The sequence below is a fragment of the Manis javanica genome, chromosome 5 (assembly GCF_040802235.1).
Source record: "Manis javanica isolate MJ-LG chromosome 5, MJ_LKY, whole genome shotgun sequence".
NCBI classification, from domain to species: Eukaryota; Metazoa; Chordata; class Mammalia; order Pholidota; family Manidae; genus Manis; species Manis javanica.
Window position 1 is genome coordinate 63795670 of NC_133160.1, and position 26665 is coordinate 63822334.

General features: G+C 35.9%; 1 protein-coding gene across 11 annotated transcripts in view; it reads left to right on the forward strand.

The window, feature by feature from the left end:
• The window catches only part of SCLT1 (sodium channel and clathrin linker 1), a 213252-nt gene that overhangs the window by 117102 nt on the left and 69485 nt on the right, over nt 1-26665 (forward strand). For 10 of the 11 annotated variants that reach the window (XR_012131572.1, XR_012131571.1, XR_005055813.2 and 7 more), the window contains 3 exons: nt 7697-7874; nt 10384-10482; nt 16163-16234. Coding sequence is in view for 7 of the 11 variants with exons in the window: in XM_073237048.1 (XP_073093149.1) it covers nt 7697-7874; nt 10384-10482; nt 16163-16234 (349 nt within the window). In the remaining 4 variants the exon portion in view is untranslated. The remainder of the gene's footprint in view (nt 1-7696; nt 7875-10383; nt 10483-16162; nt 16235-26665) is intronic. The other variant, XM_036997913.2, reaches the window with a different exon arrangement.

The following is a 26665-nucleotide window of genomic DNA, read 5'->3' on the forward strand; positions in this document are numbered from 1 at the left end:
TAGAATTTATTTCTACTTTCATACCTTTGTGGTCTGAAAAATTGGTTGGTAGAATTTCAATATTGTGGAATTTACTGAGGCTCTTTTTGTGAGCTAGTATGTGGTCTATTCTGGAGAATGTTCCATGTGCACTTGAGAAGAATGTATATCCTGTTGCTTTTGGATGTAGAGTTCTATAGATGTCTATTAGGTCCATCTGTTCTAGTGTGTTGTTCAGTGCCTGTGTGTCTTTACTTATTTTCTGCCCGGTGGATCTATCCTTTGGGGTGAGTGGTGTGTTGAAGTCTCCTACAATGAATGCATTGCAGTCTATTTCCCTCTTTAGTTCTGTTAGTATTTGCTTCACATATGCTGGTGCTCCTGTATTGGGTGCATATATATTTAGAATGGTTATATCCTCTTGTTGGACTGAGCCCTTTATCATTATGTAGTGGCCTTCTTTATCTCTTGTTACTTTCTTTGTTTTGAAGTCTATTTTGTCTGATATTAGTACTGCAACCCCTGCTTTCTTCTCACTGTTGTTTGCCTGAAATATGTTTTTCCATCCCTTGACTTTTAGTCTATGCTTATCTTTGGGTTTGAGGTGAGTTTCTTGTAAGCAGCATATAGATGGGTCTTGCTTTTTTATCCATTCTATTACTCTATGTCTTTTGATTGCTGCATTAAGTCCATTTACATTTAGGGTGACTATTGAAAGATATGTACTTATTGCCATTGCAGGCTTTAGATTCGTGGTTACCAAAGGTTCAAGGTTAGCTTCTTTAGTATCTTACTGCCTAACTTAGCTCGCTTATTGAGCTGTTATATACACTGTCTGGAGATTCTTTTCTTCTCTCCCTTCTTATTCCTCCTCCTCCATTCTTCATATGTTGTGTGTTTTGTTCTATGCTCTTTTTAGGGGTTCTCCCATCTAGAGCAGTCCCTGTAGTATGCCCTGTAGAGGTGGTTTGTGGGAAGCAAATTCCCTCAGCTTTTGCTTGTCTGGGAATTGTTTGATCCCACCATCATATTTAAATGATAGTCGTGCTGGATACAGTATCCTTGGTTCAAGGCCCTTCTGTTTCATTGCATTAAGTATATCATGCCATTCTCTTCTGGCCTGTAGGGTTTCTGTTGAGAAGTCTGATGTTAGCCTGATTGGTTTTCCTTTATAGGTGACCTTTTTCTCTCTAGCTGCCTTTAAAACTCTTTCCTTGTCCTTGATCCTTGCCATTTTAATTATTATGTGTCTTGGTGTTGTCCTCCTTGGATCCTTTCTGTTGGGGGTTCTGTATAATTCTATGGTGTGTTCGATTATTTCCTCCCCCAGTTTGGGGAAGTTTTCAGCAATTATTTCTTCAAAGACACTTTCTATCCCTTTTCCTCTTTCTTCCTCTTCTGGTATCCCTATAATACGAATGTTTTTCCTTTTGTATTGGTCACATATTTCTCTTAGTGTTGTTTCATTCCTGGAGATCCTTTTATCTCTCTCTATGTCAGCTTCTATACGTTCCTGTTCTCTGGCTTCTATTCCTTCAATGGCCTCTTGCATCTTATCCATTCTGCTTATAAATCCTTCCAGGGATTGTTTCACTTCTGTGATCTCTTTCCTGACATCTGTGATCTCCTTCCGGACTTCATCCCACTGCTCTTGCATTTTTCTCTGCATCTCATCCCATTGCTCTTGCATTTTTTTCTGCATCTCTGTCAGCATGTTCATGATTTTTATTTTGAATTCTTTTTCAGGAGGACTAGTTTGGTCTATCTCCTTCTCAGGTGTTGTCTCTGTGATCTTTGTCTGCCTGTAGTTTTGCCTTTTCATGGTGATAGAGATAGTTTGCAGAGCTGGTACAAGTGACCGCTGGAAGAGCTTCCCTTCTTGTTGGTTTGTAGCCTTTTCCTGGGAGAATAGCGACCTCTAGTGGCTTGTGCTGGGCAGCTGTGCGCAGACAGGGCTTCTGCTTCCTGCCCAGTTGCTTTGGGGTTTATCTCCGCTGTTGCTGTGGGCTTGGCCTGGCTGGGGCTGTTCCTCCAAAATGGTGGAGCCCCGTTGGAGGGGGAGCAGCCAGGAGACTATTTATCTCCGTAAGGGGCCTCTGTGCTCCCTGTTGCCCAGGGGGTTAGAGTGCCCAGAGATCCCCAGATTCCCTGCCTCTGGTCTAAGTGACCTGTCCTGCCCCTTTAAGATTTCCAAAAAGCACTCTCCAAACCAAAACAACAACAGCAACAATGAGAGAGGGAACAGAAAGAAAGAGAAAAAAAAAAAAGGAAAAAAAAGGAAAAAACAAGCGATTTTTTTTTTTTTTTTTTTTGTCCTCGGGTGCCGGTCCCAGGCACCCGCTCACTGGTCCTGCTGCCCTGTCTCCCTAGCACCAGGGTCCCTGTCCTTTCAAGGCTTCCAAAAAGCACCCACCCACCGGTCCCGCAGGGAAGGAACGCTCGATATTCTTTGTCCTCAGGCACTGGTCCCACGCACCCGCTCACCAGTCCCGCCACCCTGCCTCCCTAGCACCAGGGTCCCTGTCCCTTTAGGCTTCCAAAAAGCACTCGGCAAAAAGAGAGAAAAAAAGGGGAAAAGCGCGCGATTTCTTCCGTCCTCAGGTGCTGGTCTCAGGCACCCACCCACCGGTCCCACAGGGAAAAATGCGGGATATTCTTTGTCCTCAGGTGCCGGTCCCAGGCACCCGCTCACCAGTCCCGCCGCCCTGCCTCCCTAGCACCGGGGTCCCTGTCCCTTTTAGGCTTCCAAAAAGCACTCGCAGAAAAGAGAAAAAAAAAAAAAGGGGAAAAACGCGCGATTTCCTCTGTCCTCAAGTGCCGGTCTCAGGCACCCGCCCACCGGTCCCGCAGGGAAAAATGGGGGATATTCTTTGTCCTCAGGCGCCGGTCCCTGCCACCCGCTCACCAGTCCCGCCACCGTGCCTCCCTAGCACTGGGGTCCCCGTCCCTTCAAGGCTTCCAAAAAGCGCTCGCCAAAAAGAGAGAAAAAAAAAAGGGGAAAAACGCGCGACCTCCTCCGTCCTCAGGCACCCATCTCAGGCACCCACCCCCCGGTTTCGCAGGGAGAAACGCGGGATATTCTTTGTCCTCCAGCGCCGTTCCCAGGCACCTCCTCACCGGTCCCGCCACCCTGCCTCCCCAGCAACGGGGGCCCGTCCCTCTAAGGCTTCCAAAAAGCGCTCGCAAAAAAAAAAAAAAAAAAACCGCTCCGGTTTCTCTCCACCCGCCGGGAGCCGGGGGGAGGGGCGCTCGGGTCCCGCCGGGCTGGGGCTTGTATCTTACCCCCTTCACAAGGCGCTGGGTTCTTGCAGGTGTGGATGTGGTCTGGATGTTGTCCTGTGTCCTGTGGTCTCTATTTTAGGAAGATTTTTCTTTGTTATATTTTCATAGCTCTATGTGTTTTTGGGAGGAGATTTCCACTGCTCTACTCACGCCGCCATCCTGGCTCCGCCCCCTGATTTTACTTTTTATAGTGTAAAAAATTATGTTTAAAACTCATGGCTAAAAGCAATCCTGGAAAGGAAGAACAAAGCTAGGGGGATTATGCTCCCTAACTTCAAGCTCTACTAAAAAGCAGCAGTAATCAAAACAATTTGGTTCTGGCACAAGAACAGATCCATAGATCAATGGAACAAAATAGCCCAGATATAAACCCACACATATATGGCCAATTAGTATATGATAAAGGAGACATGAATATATAAGGGGAAAAAGACAGCCTCCTCAACAACTGGTGTTGGCAAAACTGGACAGCTACATGTAAGAGAATGAAACTGGATTACTGTCTAACTTCATACACAATTGTAAACTTGAAATAGATCAAAGACCTGGATATAAGTCATGAAACAATAAAACTCATAGAAGAAAACATAAGCAAAGACCTCTTGAATATAAACATGAGCAACATTTTCCTGAAAACATCTCCTCAGGTGAGTGAAACAAAAGTAGAAATGAGCAAATGGGACTACATCAAACTAAAAAGCTCTGTACAGCAAGGGACATCAGCAGCAGAACAAAAAGGCATCTACAGTATGGAGGAATATATTCATAAATGGTTTATCCAATAAGGGATTAACATCCAAAATATGTAAAGAACTCACATGCCTCAACACCCACAAAACAAATAATCCAATTAAAAAATGGGCAGAGGATATGAACAGACACTTCTCCAAAGAAGAAATTCAAATGGCCATCAGGCACATGAAAAGATGCTCCATGCTAATCATCAGGGAAATGCAAATTAAAACCACGATGAGACATCACCTCACACCAGTTAGGATGGCTAACATCCAAAAGACAAGAAGCAACTAATGCTGGCGAGGATGCAGAGAAAGGGGAACCCTCCTACACTCTTTGTGGGAATGTAAATTAATTCAACCATTGTGGAAAGCAATATAGAGGTTCCTCAAGAAACTAAAAATAGAAATACCATTTGACCTAGTGATTCCACTCCTAGGATTTTGCCCTAAGAATGCAGGAGCCCAGTTTGAAAAAGACATATGTAGCCCTATGGCTATCACAGCACTATTTACAGTAGCCAAGAAATGGAAGCAACCTAAGCGTCCATCAGTAGATGAATGGATAAAGAAGAGGTGGTCCATATGCACAATGCAATATTATTCAGCCATAAAAAGAAAAAAATCCTACCATTTGCAACAACATAGATGGAGCTGGAGGGTATTAGGCTCAGTGAAATAAACCAGGCTGAGAAAGACAAGTACCAAATAATTTCCCTCATTTGTGGAGTATAACAACAAAGCAAAGCTGAAGTAACAAAACAGCAGCAGCTCACAGACTTCAAGAAGGGACTAGTGGTTACCAAAGGGAAGGAGTTGGGGAGGGTGGATGGGGAGGGAGTAGGCTATTAAGCGGCATTATAAGTAGCACTCACAATATAGGTAGGTCATGGGGAAGGCAGTACATCATGGAGAAGACAAGTAATGACTTTATAGTGTCTTACAACACTGATGGACAGTGACTGTAATGGGGTGTGTCAGGGGGACTTGATAATATGGATGAATGTAGTAACCACAATGTTACTCATGTGAAACCTTCATAAAATTCTATATCAGTGATACCTTAATAATAAATAAATAATATACCCAATGGCTAGATGTGTATATATTGTATTTATGTGAGTGTATTGCATGTATATTTATACAAGCATGCCTCAGTTAATTGTGCTTCGCTTTATTGTGCTTCACAGGTATTATATTTTTTAGAACTTGAGTGTTTGTAACAACCCTTCCTTGAGCAAGTCTTTTGGTGCCATTTTCTTAACAGTATGTGCTTACTTTGTGTCTTTGTGTCACATGATGCTAATTCTCTTAATATTGCAAACTTTTCCATTATTATGTTTGTTATGGTAATCAATGATCTTTGATGTTATTTTAGTTGTTTTGGGGTACCACAAACTATGTCCATATAAAACAGTGAACTTAATTATCCATGTGTATGTTCTGACTGCTCTACCAACTGATCATTCCCCTGTCTCTCTCCCACTCGTTAGGCCTCCCTATTCATTGGGGCACAATATTGAAATTAAGCCAATTAATAGCCCTACAATGGCCTCTAATCCAGAGCAAGGCTCTAATTCTCTTCAGTTCCATAAAGGATGAGAGGTGAGGAAGCTGCAGAAGACAAGTTTGATGCTAGTAGAGGTTGGTTCATGAGGTTTATGGAAAGAAGTCATCTCCATAACAGAAGAGTGCATGAGAAGCAAGTGCTGATGTAAAAGCTCCAGCAAGTTTTCCAGAAGATTTCATTCATATGAATGAAGGTGGCTACACAAAACAACAGATATTTTGGTGTAGATGAAATAACCTTTTGGCTGAAAATGCCATCTAGGACTTTCAGAGCTAAAGAGAAGTGAGTGCCTGGCTTCAAAGCTTCAAAGGACAGGCCAGCTTTCTTGCTAGGGGTTAATGCAGCTTGTGACTTTAAGGTGAAGCCATTTACCATTCTGAAAATCCTAGGGTTCTTAAGAATAATGCTAAATCTACTCTGCCTGTACTCTAAAAATGGGACAACAAAGCCTCAATGACAGACAGCACATCTGTTTACAAAATTCTTTACTGAATATTTTAAGTCCACTGTTGAGACCTGCCACTCAGAAAAAAAGATTTATTTCAAAATATTACTGCTTATTGGCAATGAATCTGGTCACTCAAGAGCTCTGATCGAGATGTACAATGAGATTAATGTTTTTTATGCCTGATAACAACATCCATTCTGTAACACATGGAAGAAGGAGTAATTCTGACTTCCAAGTCTTATTATTTAATAAACACATGTCATAAGGCTATGGATGCCATAGATAGTGATTCCTCTGATGGATCTGGGCAAACTAAATTGAAAACCTTTTGGAAAGGATTCACTATTCTGGATGTCACTAATATTTGTGGTTCATAGGAAGAGGTCAGCTTGTCAACATGAATAGGATTTTGTGAGAAGCCAATCCCTGCCCTCCTGGATGACTTTGAGGGGCTCATGACTTAAGTGGAGGAAGTTATTGTAGATGTTGTGGGAATAGGATAGAAGAAACTACAGTTAGAAGTGGACCTTGAAGATGTAACTGAATTCCTGAAATTTCATGGTACAACTTGAAACATGAGGAGTTCCTTGTTATGGATAAGTAAAGAAAGTGGTTTCTTGATATTAATTTACTCCTAATGAAGATGCCATGAAGATTGTTGAAATGACAAAGGATTTAAAATATTACATGTTACTTGGTAATTCAGCAGTTGGGCTTGAGAATTGACTCTGATTTTGAAACAAGGTCTGTGGTTAAAATTGTATCAAACAGCATCATATGCTACCAAGATATCATTTATGAAAGGAGGAGTTAATTGATGTGGCAAACTTCATTGCTGGATTATTTTTAAGGAATTGCTGCAGCCACCACAGACTTTAGCAGCCACCACCCTGATCAGTCAATAGCCATCAACACCAAGGCAAGACCCACCACAGCAAAAAGGACTAAGACTTGCTGAAAGCTCAGATGTTGGTTAACATTTTTTAGCAATAAAGTATTTTTCAATTATCGTGTGTACATTTTTAGACATAATGCTATTTATTGCATTTAATCTTAAGATTAAAATATAGTGTAAACATAATGTTATATGAACTGAAAAAACAAAAAAAATGTATTTGATTCACTTTATTGCAATATTTGCTTTATTGTGGTGGTCTGGAACCTAACCCACAGTATCTCCAAGGTCTGCCTGTATGTATATGATTTTATGAGCATGGAAAAAATATTCAAAGATATATATTAGTAAGTTAACATGGCTTATGTGGGTAGAGATTAGGAAAGGGAACTAAGCAAAAGGTTAAGAAAAATACCATATAATAGGAAAAACAACATATTTTTTAAGGATTTCCTTCAAAACGTCATGTAACGTCATAACGTCTGTGATACCATAGAAAGTGTAACATTAATTGTTAGAATCTGAGTATTTAGACTCATTCTCAGCACCACTGATTATTAACCATATGTCTTTAATCAAGCACTTAACATCTCTGGGTCTATTTATTTTTCTTTAAAATGGAAATAATGAAACCAACTTTACAGAACTTTTCTGTGGGTCAAGTGAGAGAATAAATGTAAACAAAATTGGAAAAATACTTTTCCTATGATAGATGTTTGGTAGTTCTCTTATCAGCCTCCTTCCCTGTAAAAATATTTAACTTTCACAATGTGATTATTAATTTTTAGATTACATGTGACAATCCAAGAAGCTACCAAAGTAAGAACAGAAAATACATATTTGGAAAAACAGACCAGAGAGTTACAAGCAAAGTGCAATGAATTAGAAAATGTGAAGTACGAAGCTATTGCAAGAGTCAGAAATAGCATGCAACTCTTAGAAGAAGCTAACCTTCAAAAAAATCAAGTAAGTAAGCTAGTAAATATATTTATAAATAATACAGTACTGAACATTCCCTCATGTGACCTAATAGTAAGGGGATCAATAACTACAGAATAAACACTTGAAAATGAGATTGCTCTGCTCCCCATTTTATAGACATTGCATTCTTGATGGGAAGACTAAATATCATAAAATATGTTAGAATGTTAACCCTCTTCCAAACTTTCATACCGACTTTTTTTATGTCTCTAATCCTTGTGTAATTTATCTTCATCCCCTATAATCTTATATTTTAAAAAATTTGTCATAGCACTTTATTGCAATAAACACTATATTTTATTCAGTTGAATCAGATGAATCTTCATCTTTATTTCCCTTCATTGCCTACACAATTACTCTAATAAAGCAGAAACTTAATTGACAGGAATTAAATTTAGCTGTAAAGATGTATTAATCAGAGCCTTCCTGTCACTGTTCTTTTTTTTGAACCCTCTAGCAATTGTGATTCCTATGCTATCACATGTAGTTTTTGTCTTTTACTATTTCCATATGAATAATATATAGTTTATAGAAGTCACAAAGTAGATTGTTTTTAATGGCACTGCCTTCTTTATGCAGAGATGATTAAATCATTATTTCATTTACCCAACATTTACTGAATGCCTAGTACATTCATAATACTCTGCTGCTGGGAAATATGGGGAGTACAAGGAAATAATTTGTTTTATTTATGTTTCCTTTTTTACATGGTAGAGGGTTTTCCAGGAGAGCTACTAAAAACAAAGCAAGCTGTAAGTTGTACATTAAGAAGCTAGTAAGAAATAAAAAAAGAAATAATTATTCAAATATAAGCTGTGGGAATGCTTATCATCATTCCTTTCAGCTGATATTCCCATTTGTGATCTGAATACTGTCTCTTCAAATGGTTGAAAGGCACAAAATAGGCATAATATGCTGGGGAATTGCTCTAAACACATAAAATAGCTAGAAAAATTAAGAGCAGGACAAAGTTATTTATCTCTCCTCTCTGAAGCCTAGTCATATGAGTATTCTTAAGATAGGTCACTAAAGATGAACATTTTGTGTAGAGCACAATGGACAGAGAAGGTAGTAGTGACACTCATTGCCTATCCCTCAAGTCTTCTTACCCAAGTCCTAAGTCAACAGACCCTTACAGAAGCTATTTATAGCCACAATATTAAGCTCCCACTTGAGTCACTGCTTAGTTGCTAGAGTTACCACCTTCAGTTGCTTGTTCCAGGAACTCAAGGATCCTCTCAACTGATCGTATAAAAAGACATGAAGTACAGCTTAGCATAATTCTCTTATGATGCTTCCCCCTTTCCTTGTCCCATTCTCCCCCACACGTTTATTACATCAAAACAGCTGTACTTCTCACTAGCTTACTGTTTAAGCAGGAGGAAATTTATTAAACCATTTAAAAAAACAGAGATGGGAAATGTGTATGGTATCTTTGAAAGAGTGAGATCAGAACACAGGACCACTTATGTGATGATTTTAAAAAATATTCAGTCTGGAGGAGTTCTGGGCTCAAAGAGATATTAGGGCTAAAGATGTAAATTTGGGAATTGTCAGCATATAAATGATATTTAAAACCATGAGACTGAATTAGTTCACCAAGCAGTGGACATATATAGAGCAAAGGATCAAGAAATAAGTCTTTGGTAGTCTGGTATTAAAAAGGTTCAGGAGAAAAGAAAGAAACAACAGTGCAGACTAAAAAGGAATGATCAGTGAGTTAGAAAGAAAATCAAGACTATTGTATGTTAAAAGCCAAATAAAGAAAGTATAACAAGGAAAAGAAAGTAATCTCAAATGTTGCTGACAGATCAAGTAAGGTAATTGGCTCATGGGTTATTAATATGGAGACCATGGATGGTGAAAGCCTGGTTGGAGTAAGTTTAAGAAAGAGAATGTATTGGAGATGAGCAAGTGCAGATTTTAAAGAAATGCACAAGGAAGCATTGAAGTAGGCTGTGACTGAAAACAGAACTAGGATGATAAGAATAATTTTTAGATGGGATATGAAAATGGATGGATAGAAACATCAAGGAGATAAAGTAGGTGGTATCTACAGTGATCAAGTTGTGAGGTGACAGGGGGTATAATCTGAATAATACCAAATAATTGAAAGAGAAAGAAAATCCAGAGATTTTTTTCCCAAGAATATAATACCTAGACTTGATGACTTATTTTGTATAGGGACTGAAGGAGAAGAAAAATTCAAAAATAATTTTAAGATTTAGAGCTGAAGAGATTAGAAGAGTGTTGGCACTGAGTGAAATAAACACCAAAGGAAAATAATAAATTTTTAGTTAAGATCGAGTGAGGCGGTTAGGGAAAATAAATATTTATAACTTAGGCAAGATTTCCAAATGGAGATAACCCAAGAGTTTAGAATAAGATTTGCTTTCAAGAAAGTGATTAGTGGATAGGTTTTTGTCCATTTATAATGTTATCTCTATTAATAATGATGTATCCTACAATAACAGCAAATGTGTATTTTCTGAAGGTTCTACTTGAGGAGAAACAAAAAGAAGAAGATAGACAGAAAATGAAAGAAAAAGTTGTTCGGATTATGCAAGATGCTGCTAGGAGAACCGGGAAGGAAGTAAGGGGTTTTAAATTATATTTAAAATTCAGAACTTTATGAAACTTCACAGCTTCATACTAAACACTACCTAAGTTTTGCCTGATAGACCTAGCTAATTAACTATCATCAAATTGCTTCAGTTGTGCTGTATTTCAAATAAAAAAATCTCAGAATAGTAGCCCTTACCATTTGAGCTAGAGTGAGGTAGAACTTGGTGGGGGGAAGCAGGGACGAAAGGAATTTAGGCTAGGAATAGAGTGAAGATTAACACACCTGAAGGATAAAGTCATAAAGAAGGCTCAAAAAGAAACTTAGACTGCACAAGAAGCAAGAGGAGAAAACCTACTATTGTTAGAGCATTCTAGGATCAGAGAAATCTTATTTTATTGATAAAGAAACTGAAACCCAAGAGAGATTGTTGACTCATTCAAAGTTATGTATTAATTAAAGCCAGAACTTAGACCCATGCCCTGTCCTTGCTATACTGAGGCCAGCATTGTTTCAAACACATGTTGATACTTACACAATTCATAAATTGTGTTGTTTGTAAATTTATCAAGATTAAATATAATTTTTTTGTGTTAAAATGAGTTGCTTCTTGCTTTGAATTTTGAATCTTATGAAAGTTAAAACTCTCTTAGAAATGTAAGTTTGCTTTCTTATAAACAGAGAGAATATGTGTATTTGCCTTTTCCTCTTGTATGGATATGAATAAATTCATAAATGGTGTGTAAAGTTTGAAATGTAAAGTGAGTTTAGAAGGAAGAAAGCATAAAAACCCATCTTAAAGATGAAAAACTGAAATACAGAGTAATTAAATAACTTGCTTTAGGATTCTACCTCTACAAAGTAGCAGAACTGGGATGCAAATGCAAGTCTATTGATTCTTGGGCTGTACTGGCAATCACTGTGATAAACTATTTCCCTTTTTTTTTTTTTAACTTCCAAATCCATAAAAAGGTTGAAAGAGCTGTACAATGAACTCTTAACTTACCCTTCACCCAGATAACTCCTAATGTCTTGCCACACCCATTCCATCTCTTTTTATAGGAAAGTACTGGTTCTTTTTGCCAAACATTTGGACCTAGACTGCAAGCATCATGACTTTACTCCTAAATATCTTAACATCTGTTTCCCCAGAAAGTCATTTTACTACACACCACACCACTATTACCATGGCTTTAAAAAAGACAACATTTCAGTTCACACTCAAATTTCCCTAAAATATCCTTTATAGCTGTTTGTTTTTAATCGAGAGTCCAATCCACATTTATGGCTCATTTCATATGACTGCTGTGTCTTTGTAGTCTCCCTCAATTTATCCCAGTTCCTTGCCTTCCTCTATAACAAAGAATCCTTTGTAGAATTCAAGCCACTGGCCCTTCAGAATATTCCACGTCTGGACTCATGTGACTGTTTCTTCTTAATTAGATTCAGGTCATTTCTGTCAGAGTGATAGGTATACCTCCCACTTCATCACATCAGGAACCTATAATATCAGGTTATACACTGGCAGTGCTAAGCTTGACCACACAGCTAAGGTGGTAAGACCAAATTTCTCCATGGTATACTTTATAAATAATTGGAGGGGGTACTTGAAGACCATACAGGTATCCTTTCCACTAAAATCTTTTATCCAGTGGTTTTATCATCCATTGCTAATCCTTGTGTGAAATAAATATTATATGAGGTGATTAAAAATAATCATATTCTATCACTATTTTATATATTTATTAGCCATCATTTTTCAGTAGAGTTCTCCCCTCTTTTTTAATATCACTGTGGATTCATGAATCTTTTTTTATGTTCTAATATATTACCATCAGTCTTTTTTTTCCTGGATTGTCTCTAGCTCTCTTGCATAAATGATCTTCCTGTCTCATGCTATACTTACCCTGTCAAAGACCTGGAATAAGCCACTTTTCTAAGAAGATTTGGTTATAATTTTTTAATTTGATATTTTTGTCAGAGACATCAATTAGCAAAAGCAGAAAATCCTGTTTTCATTTTAACTGTAGTATTTACATTACAATGCTTTCCTACATATTCATAAAAACTATCTTTGAAATGATTAAATAAATGAAAGCTAATATACCTTCCCTTTAAAAGGAGTTCCTTCCACTGGATAAAATAAAGGTGTTAACTTTTTTTCTTACCTGTGTTTTTCTGTGGGCAGTATTATTTGCCTCCTAGGTAGACTAAAGTGAACTGGTTTTAAAGCCTCATTAGTTAAAGGAAATTAAAGCTAGCATGCTCGCTTTTCTTCCAAACAACTAAGTGGTAGAACTTTCATTCCTACAAAGTCACTATGTAACATTTTTTGATGGAAAAAATATTTTTTAGAAATCTGTTACTTGTCACTGTCTAGTGGAGATAGGTGATTTCCCAAGATAAAATTTATAATTTGTGGCAGAATTCAAATTAAACCTGGGCTTCTTTATTCCTATTCTTGTATATCCTTTCTGTGGGAACCTCTCCCTATCTTATTCTTGGAGTTGAGAATACTCTAACTTTGGCTATACTTTAAAATATTCTTAATGATACATCTTTAAGATAGATATCAATGTTTTGTGGCTTTTAATGATTAAAAAAATGTTTTATCAAAGTACTCATGTTATGAAAAGTCCTCTGACTGACTTTCTAATCCTAAAATAAATTCACATTGATTTTAGGGCTGATGTTCGTTGTCTGTTGCATGAATCATTAAATAATCTCAGTATAATTTTTCAAAAGTGTTATAATCTCTATATTTAGTCACAAACCTGATTATTCAACTGCCTCCTCAAATCTAATCATCTCCCCATCTAAATAGTCCTGCCAGGTATCTAAAGCTCAACATGTTTGGATTCCCTCTCTTACTCCCAAATCTTTCCCTCCTCATGAGTTTCCTTTTATTTCCTTGTATCCAGTCTTTCCCTGCTATTCCAGCTAAAAAGTAATAATTGAGTACTTCTTATGTGCCATGCACTTTAGGAACCTGTTCCCTGCCCTCTCCTATTGCCACATTGATATTTTTAAGTAAACTTTTCTATTATTAAAAAGCAATACATGGGTATTATTTTTTAGATGGGAAATATGTAAATATATGTAAAAGAAAATAAAAATCACTTGTAAAGAATACACTTCCCAGAGATAACCACTATTTTTAGTGTTATCCTTTGAATTTTCATTTACTCCCAAATTATCAAAGATACAGTGTAATTAAAGTGAAAGAAAAAATCCTGGAGCTATATACTTCAACCTGTGAATAGTGGGAAGCCCAGGAGGTATGATGATGAGGAACTTTAACTGTCTACATAATATAATTCTGCAGTGTTTGAAATTCCAAAGATATTATTTTTGTAAATAGTTATATGTGTGTGTATACATATATACAGTTTATGTTTTTATATATAAAAAATATCTTATGGAACATGTAATAAATATTTCCATGTATTCAGTTACATTTTTAAATGTTTTTGTTTGAACATTTTCATCTCTATTGATAGTAATTGCTGCATTTACTACAATTTGACATGTCATCCAAATACATAGAATCTGTTGAATTTTAGAAAACTTACGTCTAATAGCTTTACAAGGATCTATTTTTATTAATGAAAGTAAACATAATAAACAAATTATCACATATTTATGTTCTGGCTATAAAACTGAACAAAATATGACAATAGTTTATTTCTTTAAAATATGGAAGTAGCTATTTCTGATAAGCTTCAAACAAATAAAATTTAATTCGTAAAAAAAACATTGTTCCCTTAACTTCTGGTTTTAAATCATGGCTTAAAGTTGGTAATCAGAAAAACGTTTATACATTTAAACAGTATTAGCATCAACATTGGCATTTTCTATTCCTATTTCTTATTTACTTTACTATGTTTTATAAATACCCTTCCTATCCATAAAATTGTAGAAGAAAATGTTTACATAAAGTGAGATTAGGGTGAGAGGTGGATTTTAATCCCTATACAGACTTCTGAACCCCAACCACATTAAACTATCTCTAAGATAGGTATATTTTCTCATATAATAAGGTTTACATTGTGTTTTATCACACACTAACCCCAGAAAATTCCCTATAATCTTCGGATCATAGAATTTTACTGATGATATACCATCACTGTTAATAGTCCTATACAGTCTTTTTAAAAAGTATGAATAGTTTAATTCACTGAACTTGTATACTATAAAAATATTTCAAAATATATATACTACTAGGGTCATAAGCCCTTATCTTTGCTGCATAATTTCTAGATGCTAAAAAGAACACTTTAAAAAAGAATTATGTGAGAGACAGACATCACTAGGCTTAAAGAACCAAAATTTTTATATTCTTGGAAGCATTGTGATGACTTAATTTCTTTGTACCTTAATCTTCTTCATCTGTCATGGGGATAATAACTACCTCATCAGTTGTCATAAGAATTAATGAAATAATAATATGTAAAACACTCTGAACAGTTGCAAACACATTAAGCCTCAGTAAATACTGTGATTATCACTGACCCATAACTAGGATGGATTAATCCTTCATATAACTATTCATAAGAAAAGTCTACATCAAATTGTAATCTAAAAGCTAAAATGGACCCACATATACTATTTAGCAGGCCTTCTAAAAGATAATTCATGTTAACTAAGATATGTGGTGGTGAATAAATTTTCTAAATAAGGTCTATATCATGTTTTAGAAGAATCCATTTTATAAGATCCTAGAAAATTTTCAAAACTTTTGGATCATAAATGTTTACTGATGGCTTATCATCAATATCAATATTGCTTACAGTATTTTTAAAAAGTGTAGATACTAGGAAAAAGATACTATCATAAGAGCCATCCTGATGAGATGTGACTAATATTTCAAAGTACTCTGTGTATGTAATTTGGACCATCTCTGAAAATATATAAATGTTTTTTCAAATAAGAGTTTTTCTTACAAAGTAATTTAACTGACACTGAAATATGATGTGTTATTATTTATATTTTTTGGTGTATTAGTTGGCTTCTTTCTTGTGCTGTGGCAGCAGTTCTCAAACTTGTTGAGGGAGTCTGCAAAGTCACACCTATGTTCACAATTATAGTAGAACACTTTGCTTTTGTCATACTCATTATCTCATGAATGTGCAGTATTATTTTCCAGATGCTGATGAAATGCACCAACACAACAGCTTGGACACAGAAGTAGATAACCTGTCTTTTATTCAGCCAGAAATTAAGGAAATCTGCAAAAATGTAAAAGAGTACCAGTCTTCTAAAACAATTTTAATTTTGGAAAACATACTTATTTCTCATAAACACACATTTCTGTTAAACTGTGATGACTTTATTTATAATAAATAATTCCATTATTTATAAAGAATTTTTTATAAGTAAATATTTTGAGACTTCCTGTTTTCATTTTAATGAGGCAAATTTTAATGAAAAGAACCCATTATAAACAAAGATCTTTGTTTTAGCAGTAGAAAAAGATCTTGTGACCAAAAGTTTGACAACCACTGTCCTTTCTCTCTCCTTCTATTGTCATGATAACTTACTGACTTTTTAATACATTGTGTGTTTGTCTCTTTTTTTTTTGCTTTTTTATCTTTTGTGCCCTATACATTGCAATTTTATTTTTGATCAAAATTATTGTCCTGAATGTTTTTATTGGATATTAAACATTTTTACTGTAGACCATCAGTAACATAAATATCTTAATTTATAGGTTGCAAACACAAGAAAACAATATAATGTACAGATTTCTCGACTAACAGATGAACTTTCAGCCCTTCAAATGGTATGTTAGAAATTATATTGATATTTTCTTCCAAATATTGCTTAATTTTAAAGACCAAGATAAATAGTATTCATTCATTTAAAAGATGCTTATTAAGTCAGGAACTCTGCTAGATGCTAGGAAAAGAGTAAAATTCAAGATAAACATGTAATTTGCAGTCTTGGAACTTATGGTCTAGCAGGAAAGATGGGTGGCATTTATCATATTTTACTAAGATTAACTTTTCTTGACAAAGAACACAGGGTGCTGTTGAATCACCCACAAGCGGCTGCTCCTATATGCTGGGTTCATCTGGCCGACTAGGGAGAAAGAGAAAGTGTATGTGGTAAGTGCGAAAGAAGGAAGATAACCTTCCCAAAAGAAAGGAATATGGAAGGATGAGTAGGCAAAGTGGTGAGAAAAAAGTTCTTGTGTGATTAGAAGTATGATTAGATATATAAATTTAACTTGAAGATTTGATAAAATGGGGAGACTTGGAAAAAAATGGCAGCATGAGAAGTGAGGCAGAAACCTCCTCTCAAAACAAGATATAACATGAAAGTACAGTAAATACAACTAATCCTGAAAGAGTGACCAGAAAGAAGACTGCAACAGATGGCTTACGTCTGGAGAAAAGAGAAGACCTCACAGTAAAGGCTAAAAGTGGCAAAACCATGATCATTATGGAATCAAACCCTCCCCCAATCCCAGCTCACCAGTGGGAAGAAGAGAAACAGAGTGGGAGTAGAAGCCAAGATTGTTAAATATCCACCCCTGGAGATCTACTCTGGGAGGATGAACCCACATTCCATGGTAGTCTGGAGATTAGAGGTGTTGAAAAGCGAAGACAGGTGGAATACTCAGAGAGACTGAGATTCCAGCCACTTGTGGAGAACAGGTATCCACAACCAGCCACTCCAGAACAAAAGAAAGGCGGATGCTTAGAAAGATTTCCCAACAGTGAGAGGGCTTCTAAAGGGCCCAGGATTACACAGAGCTTGCTGCTGAGGAGAAGTGGCAGGTGGACAAACTCATCCAGCACACTCAGTCCAGCAGGTTGGGAACTTTCAGGAGCTTCAAGCCATCCATCCTCCTGGCTGGCAATACAGTGCTGAGGCCCCCCACTAAAATACACAGCCTACTGATCCTTCCTCCCAGCTGGCACCTGCTCACAAGCCTGCTGCTCCCACTATTGCACGAGGCCACCCATGGCAGCTACAGGGCTGTAACACAGAGACTCCTCCCTGCCCACTCAGCCCACTGGCACTGACTGAGAAGTAGGAAAGGGCTCTTTTCTTCTGGTAGGCACTGTTGCCACTCACCTGCAAACCCTGCCATTGCTCCAGGGGCTGAGCAACTCCAGAGAGTAGGACACCTGGGCAATAGAGGGTGCAGCCTACACAAAGTGACTATCCCACATTATTTGTTAGGAATATAAAGCAGCAAAGGAACCTCATTCAAACCCAAATCCCTCAAACACAAAAAAGAGGGCTCAGTGAAACTGAAATCACCAATCTTCTTGATAAAGATTTCAAAATAAAAATCATAAACATTCTCATGGAGCTACAGAAAAAATATTCAAGATCTCAGGGAAAACTTTAAGAAAGAAAGACTTTGAAAATTATAGTATCTGAAATGAAACAATGGAGGGATTTAAAGGCAGATTAGATGAGGTAGAGGAGACAGTAAAATGAAATACAACTTAGGGAACAGAACAACAAAGGTGAGACAGAGAAAAAAGGCTCTCTAGGAATGAAAGAATAATAAGACAATTGTGCAACCAATCCATACAGTACAATATTCACATTATAGGAGTACCAGATGAGAGGAGTAGAGAAAAAGGGATAGAAAGACTCTTTGAGGAAATAATTGCTGAAATCTCCCCCAATCTCAGGATGAAAATAATCTCTTAGGACATGGAAGTGCACAGATCTCCCAAAACAAAGGATCCAAGGAAGACAACACCAAGACATATAATAATTAAAAGGTCAAAAACCAAGAGTAAGGACAGAGTATTAAAAGCAGCCAGAGAGAGAAAAAATATCACCTACAAAGATCACCTTCAGGCTATCATCATACTTCTCAACAAAAACCTTACAGGCCAGAAGGGAGTGGCATGATATATTTAATGCAATAAAACAGAAGGGCATAAACCAAGATTACTCTGCCCACAACATTATCATTTAAATTAGAAGCAGGAATTAAACAATTCCAGATAAGCAAAAGTTGAGGGAATTTACATCCCACAAACCATCTCTACAGTGTATTTTAAAGGACTTCCGTAGATGGAAGTGCTCCTAAGGCTTAAGAGCTGTCACCAGAGAAAATAAAACTATGGTAAAGGAAGTACACCAATTACTAAGCAAATACAAAATTATATCAGCTACCACAGAGTCAGTCAAAGCATACACAAAGAGTACAGAATATGACACCTAATATATAAAGATTGGAGGATAAAGAAAAAGAAAGGAGAAAAAGAACCTTTAGACTGTTTGTAATACAATAATAAGCCAGTTAAGTTAGACTGTTAGATAGTAAAGAAGCTGCCCTTGAACACTGGGTAACCATGAATCTAAAGCCTGCAATGGCAGTAACTACATATCTATTGAAAATCACCCTAAATGTAAATGGACTGAAGGTACCAATCAAAAGACACAGTTACAGAATGGATAAAAAAGCAAGAGCTATCTATATGGTGCCTACAAGAGACTTAACTTCAAACCCAAGGACATACACAGACTAAAATGAAGGGACGGAAAAAGATAGTTCATGAAAATAGTAGGGAGAAAAAAACAGGAGTTCCAGTACTTGTATCAGACAAAATAAACTTCAAAACAAAGAAAGTAACAAGAGACAAAGACATTACATAATGATAAAGAAGTCAGTCCAACAATAGAATATAAACATTATAAGTATCTACACACCCAACATAGGAGCACCCAAATATGTGAAACAAATACTAAAAGAATTAAAAGGGGAAGAAGAATGCAATGCATTCATTTTAGAAGACTTCAAAACACCACTCACTCCAATGGACAGATCAACTGGACAGAAAATAATTAAAGAGACAGAGGTAATGAACAACACATTAGAACAGATGGACCTAACAGATATCTACAGAACACTCCACCCAAAAGCAACAAAATACACATTCTTCTCAAGTGCACATGCAACATTTGCAAGAATAGATGACATACTAGGCCACAAAAAAGAGCCTTAGTAAATTCAGAAGTATTGAAATTTTACCAACAAGCTTCTCAGACCACAAAGTTATGAAACTAGAAATAAATTAAGCAAAGAAAACAAAAAAGCCCACAAACACATGGAGGCTTAACAACATGCTCCTAAATAATCAATGAATCAATAACCAAATGAAAACAGAGATCAAGCAATATATGGAGACAAATGAAAACAACAGCTCAACACCCCAACTTCTGTGGGACACAGTGAAGGCAGTTCAGAGAGGAAAGTAGACAGCAATACAGGCTTATCTCAAGAAAGAAGGCCAATCCCAAATGAAACAGTCTAAACTCACAATTAATGAAACTACAAAAAGAAGAAAAAATGAGGTCCAACATCAGTAGAAGGAGGGACATAATAAGATTAGAGCAGAAGTAAATAAATTTGAGAAGAGTAAAACAATACAAAGAATTAATGAAACCAGGAGCTGGTTCTTTGAGAAAATAAACAAAATAGATATAACCCTAGCCAGACTTATCAAAGAAAAAAGAGTGTACACACATAAACAGACTTAGAAATGAGAAAGGAAAAATCACTACGGACACCACAGAAATTCAGAGAACTATTAAAGAAGACTATGAAATATTATATGCTAACAAAACAGATAACCTAGAAGAAATGGACAACTTTCTAGAAAAATACAACCTTCCAAGGCTGACCCAAGAAGAAACAGAAAATCTGAACAGACCAATTACCAGCAACAAAATTGAATTGGTAATCAAAAAACTACCTAAGAACAAAACACCTGGACTGGATGACTACACCGCTGAATTTTATCAAGCATTTACTGAAGACATAATACCCATCCTCCTTAAAGTTTTCCAAACAGTAGAAGAGGGGGAAATACTTCCAAACTCATTCTATGAGGCCAGCATGACTCTAATACCAAAACCAGGCAAAGACACCATAAAAAAAGAAAATTACAGACCAATATCCCTGATGAACATAGATGCAGAAATACTCAACAAAACATTAGGAAACAGAATTTTAAAATACATCAAAAAGTTTACCATCATGATCAAGTGGGATTCATCCTAGGGATACAAGGATGGTACAACATGCAAAAATCCATCAACATCATCCACTACATCAACAAAAAGGACAAAAAAACATGGTCATCTCCATAGATGCTGAAAAAGCATTTGACAAAATTCAACATCCATTCATGATAAAAACTCTCAACAGAATGGGTATAGAGGGCAAGTACCTCAACATAATAAAGGCCATATATGACAAACCCACAGCCAGCATTATACTTAACAGCAAGAAGCTGAAAGCTGTTCCTTTAAAATCAGAAACAAGGAAAGGATGCCCACTCTTCCCACTCCAAAACTACTAAATCTAATATCTGAATACAGCAAAGTTGCAGGATACAAAATTAATAGAAATCTGTGGCATTCCTATACACTAATGATGAACTAGCAGAAAGAGAAATCAGAAAACAATTCCATTCACAGTTGCATCAAAAAGAATAAAATACCTAGGAATAAACCTAATGAAGGAAGTGATAGACCTATACCCTGAAAATGATAAGACACTCATGAGAGAAATTAAAGAAGATACCAATAAATGGAAACACATCCCATGCTCATGGATAGGAAGAATTAATATTGCCAAAATTGCCATCCTGCCTAAAGCAATCTACAGATTCAATGCAATCCCTATCAAAATACTAACAGCATTCTTCAATGAACTAGAACAAATAGCTCTAAAATTCATATGTGACCACATAAGACCCTGAATAGCCAAAATAATCCTGAGAAGGAAGAATAAAGCTGGGAGATTATGCTCCCCAACTTCAAGCTTTACTACAAAACCACAGTAATCAAGACAATTTGGTACTGGCACAAGAATAGATCCATAGATTAATGGAACTGAACAGAGAACCTATATATAAACCCACACATATATGAACAATTATATATGATAAAGGAGCCATGGTTATACAATGGGGAAATGACAGCCTCTTCAACAGCCTGTTGGCAAAACTGGACAGCTACATGTAAGAGAATGAAACTAGATTACTAACTCCATAAACAAAAGTAAACTCAAAATGGGTAAAGCACATGAATGTAAGTCATAAAACCATAAAACTCTTAGAAGAAAACGTAGGCAAAAATCTCTTGACTGTAAGCATGAGCAACTTTTTCCTGAACACATCTCGGGCAAGGTAAATGAAAGCAAAAATGAACATATGTGACTACATCAAACTAGAAAGCTTCTGTACAACAAAGGACATCATCAGTAGAACAAAAAGGCACCCTACAGTGTGAATAATATATTCATAACTGACATATCCATTAAGGGGTTAATATCCCTCTATATATATGTATATATATATATATATACCAAATATATAAAGAACTCACATGTCTCCATACCCCAAATGAAAATAACCCAATTAAAATATGGGCAGTGGATGTGAACAGACACTTCTCCAAAGAAGAAATTCAGATGGCCAACAGGCACATGAAAAGATACTCCACATTGCTAATCATCAGGGAAATGCAAATTAAAACCAGAATGAGATACCACCTTACATCCATTAGGATGGCCGTCATCCTAAAGACAAAGAACAACAAATGCGGGTGAGGATACGAAGGAAGTGGAACCCTCCTACACTGTTGGTGGGAATGTAAATTAGTTCAACCATTGTGAAAAGCAATATGGAGTTTCCTCAAAAACTGAAAGTAGAAATACCATGTGACCCAGGAATTCCACTCCTAAGAATTTACTCAAAGAAAACAAGATCCCAGATTCAAAAAGATATATGCACCCCTATGTTTATCACAGCACTATTTACAATAGCCAATACATGAAAGCAACTTAAGTATCCATCAATAGGTAAATGTATAAAGAAGAAGTGGTCCATATACACAATGCAAGATTATTCAGCCATAAAAGAAAACAGAGCCTACCATCTGCAACAATATGGATGGAGCTGGAGGATATTATGCTCAGTGAAATAAGCCAGGCAGAGAAAGACAAGTACCAAATGATTTCACTCATTTGTGTAGTATAACAGCAAAACAAAACTGAAGAAGCAAAACAGCAGCAGACTCACAGATTCCAAGAAGGGACTAACAGTTACCAAAGGGAAAGGGGGTGGGGAGGGTGGGTGGGAGGTAGGAGAAGGGGATTAAGGAGTATTTTGATTAGCACACATAATGTGGTGGGGGCACAGGGAAGGCAGTATAGCACAGAGAAGACAATAGTGACGTGGACAGTGACTGCACTGGGATTTGTATGGGTGACTTGGTAGTATGGGTGAATTTAATAACCACAATATTGCTCATGTGAATCCTTCATAAGATTGTATATCAGTGATACCTTAAAAAAAAAGATTTGATGAAATGGAATTTAATAACCATGCACATGGGGGAATAAAAGTACAAGAATTTCTAAAGAGTGGAAAGATATTTTCAACTTCAAAAATTCTCACCTTTTGTGAATCTCTATATCACTTTTAATGTTTATTACAAAATTCTTGCAATAAAATGTTACATGTTATGGTAGTCTGTTTCCATGTCTCTGTCTTCCCTCTCTCTACTTCTCTCTTTGTTCATGAAAATCTTTCCTCTCCAATTAGATTATAAGCACCTTAAAGTATAAGTCTTATACCTTCTTTTATTTTCTCATTTTCTAGTACAGTGTTTGCACAGTATGGTTTTAATAAATATTTATTAATGGGTTGATTGACATAAAAACACCTCTGAAAGTCCAAGGATCACATCTTTTCCACATTCTCTGAACTCTATTAAGAGCAGTAATAGAAGAAGAAACATTGTTACTTTTTGTTTAATGTCATTTGTTTTAACAATGTGAAAACATTTAATAAACTTAGTGGGATGCAGTGTAGTCTTGTCTAATTCTTTGTTGTTTTTCAGTTTTACTCCCTCTTCTATCACCTTGCTGTTTTGCTTGTTCTCTTACAAGGACTGATACAGCTATTGAAAGATTCACAGCTTTGAGGAAGGGTTCTACCCCTGTCTAGGAACACTTAATGGATTTTAAACTCTGGAAGGACAGGAACGTTGTTTCTTTCTGTTTTCCCTAAGTAATGTGTACTGGATAAGACCTGCAGGGATTTTAAAAATAACTCTTAGCTGTGTAACAGCCAGAGCTATATAAACTCACATTAAAAACACTGTATTTATTTTAAAAAGTATTCTTAGGATTTATAGTAAAACAATTGTAATTCATATCTAAGTGGATTTTTCTAAAGAAATTATTATCTGATGTTATGTTGATTTCATAGGGAAAATTGTACTAATTGAACAGTGTTTGAAATATTAAGCATTTAGAAATATGCTTGAAGGAAGATAAGTTCAACTACTTTAAAAAGCAGATTTTCTCAGGCAATTCAAACTACAGTTTGAGGCATAATAACCTGATGCTGGCAATTGTTTTCTATTCTTAAGTGTTAATTATGCTATTTATCCTACAAAGATGAAGTCAGAGAGGGAAATTAAGCATACTCTAGCTAATCCAAAGCTAAGTTATGCTTACAGGGAGAAAAGCTTGTATTTTAGGTTAGTGTTCAGATTTTTTTTTTTTATAGTTTTAAGAACAAGCAAGAGCCAGTCTATCTCAAACCATACGTCTCCCTTTGGAGAGCAACACAGTTTCTCTTAAGAAAACTTCAGTGTTTAATTTCTACCAAGCAGAGATCACTGTTAATCTATAGCAAATGAGGAAGAACATTGGTTGTAAGTGCCCAATATTATACAAGTAAAATGAAAGAAACATTATTGTCTTTTCTTGATACATGAATTTTTTGGAAGCTTAATTTTGAATTTCCAAATACTAAATACAAGTATTTAGATGTCTTTTTGATTGATTTCTAATCTTGTTAAATAGAGGCTACTGGTCATAGTCTATATGAATCTTAATTCTTAATATTTGTTGATATTGCCTGTTTTGGTACACTGCAGGTTATGATTTTGGAAATACTCCATAAGCATGTGAAAAATATGTAGTTTAATTTAGTCATATCTTGCCCCAAAGGTAGGAATATTGGTGGTGGTTAATAGTAAATAAAGGCCTCTTAATAGTAATTTTAAATGTTTGCTTTAGTATCATGGTACACTTCTAATAGAATTAGTATATTTCTCCATAAAGGTTTCTACTTTTATGTTTCATTTTAACTTTATTATCTCATGTTAGCCAAATATTCTTTCAGCCATCATCATTTGGCTGAATAAGTGAAATGGTGGACTGGGTAGAGAGAGATGCACAGCATATTTTATAAGTTGCTTTTCTTTATATGGTACTTGCCAGACTCAGAAGTGTTATCCAACCTTGTTATTAATATATACATTAAAAATCATAGGGGAATCATATAAACAGATGCCAAAAAAGCATTTGGCAAACTCCAACCCCTATTCATGATAAAACTCTCAGTAAACTAGGAACAGAGGGGAACTTCCTCAACTTGATAAAGAACCTCTACAAAAAAATCTGCAGCTGTGAAACTGAAAGCTTCCCCCACTAAGATCAGAAACAAAGCAGAAGGGGACATCCCCTCTCACCACTGCTTTTCAGCATCACCTGAAAGTATTAACTAATGTAATTTGACAAAAAAATTAAAAAGGAAATAAATGTTATAAAGATGGAAAAGGAAGAAATTCATTTACAGATGACATGATTGTGTATATAAAAAAATCCACAACAACAACAACAAAACCCTGGAAGAAGTTTCTACCAAGGCTGCAAGAAAAAGGTTAATATACAGAAGTCAATTGCTTTCTTATATACCAGCAATGAAGAAGGGGAATTTGAAATAAAATTTGTTTGCCATTTACATTAGGACCTTAAAAAATTAAATACTTAGGTATAAGTCTAACAGAATGTAAAAGATCTATATGAGGGAAACTGTAAAATTCTGATGAACAATATCAAAGGCCTAAATAAATGAAGAGATTGTCCATGTTCATGGACAGGAAGACTTGATATTGTCAATAACACTTCTGAGTCTGGCAAGTACCATATAAAGAAAGGCAAGTTGTAAATATGCTGTGCATCTTGATCTACAGATTCCGTGCAATCCCAAACAAAATTCCAGCAAGTTATTTTGTGGATATTGAAAAACTTATTCTAAAGTTTATATGGAGGGACCAAAGGTCCAAAATAGCCAATGCAATATTAAAGGAAAAGAACAAAGAACTAGCACTCCTAGACTTTAAGACATACTGTAAAGCTACAGTAATCACAATAGTGTGGTATTGGTGAAAGTATAAACAACAGATTAATGGAACCAAATATACAACCTAGAAATAGACCCACATAATACAGTCAGCTGATCTATCACAGAGGAGCTTTTTGTATATTAAAAAGCACAACAAAGCAGAGATAGTCTTTTAACAAATGGTGCTAGAACAATTTAGACATACACGTGTAAAAAATTGAATCTAGACATAGACCTTTACATATGTAACAAAAATTAACTCAAAATGGGTCACAGACCTAAATTTAAAATGCAAAACTGTAAAACTCCTAGAAGATAGCATTGGAGAAAATCTAGGTGATCTTGGGTTTGACTATGACTTTTTTAGATATAACACCAAAAGCATGATCCATGAAAGAAACAGTTGTTAAGTTGTTAAAGTTTTCTGCAAACTCAACAAGAGAAAGCAAACAACTCAGTTTAAAAAATGGATCAAAGCCCTCAACAGACACCTCACCAAAGAAGATACACAGATAGTAAGCATTTGAAAAGATGCTGCACATCATATGCCATCATATGCAAATTAAAACAATAATGAGATACCACTCATTACACCAATTAGGTGCCAGAAACAACTCTTAGAATGGAAAATATCCAAAACACTGACATCACTAAGTGTTGACAAATATGTAGAGCAGCAGGAACATATATTCATTGCTGGTGAGAATGCAAAATGTCACAGCCACTTTTGAAGGCAGTTGGGTGGTTTATTACAAAACTAATTATACTCTTACCGTATTATCCAATAATTGTTCTCTTCTATATTTACCCAAAGGGGTTGAAAACATGACCACACAAAAACCTGCATATGGATGTTATAGCAACTTTTTTTATAATTGTCAAAACTTGGAAACAAAAATGCTGTTCAGTCAATGAATGGATAAATAAACCTTGGTACATCCACACAATAGACTATTACTCAGCACTAAAGAGAAATGAGCTATTACACCATGAAAAGACATGGAGGAAACTTAAATACATAGTAC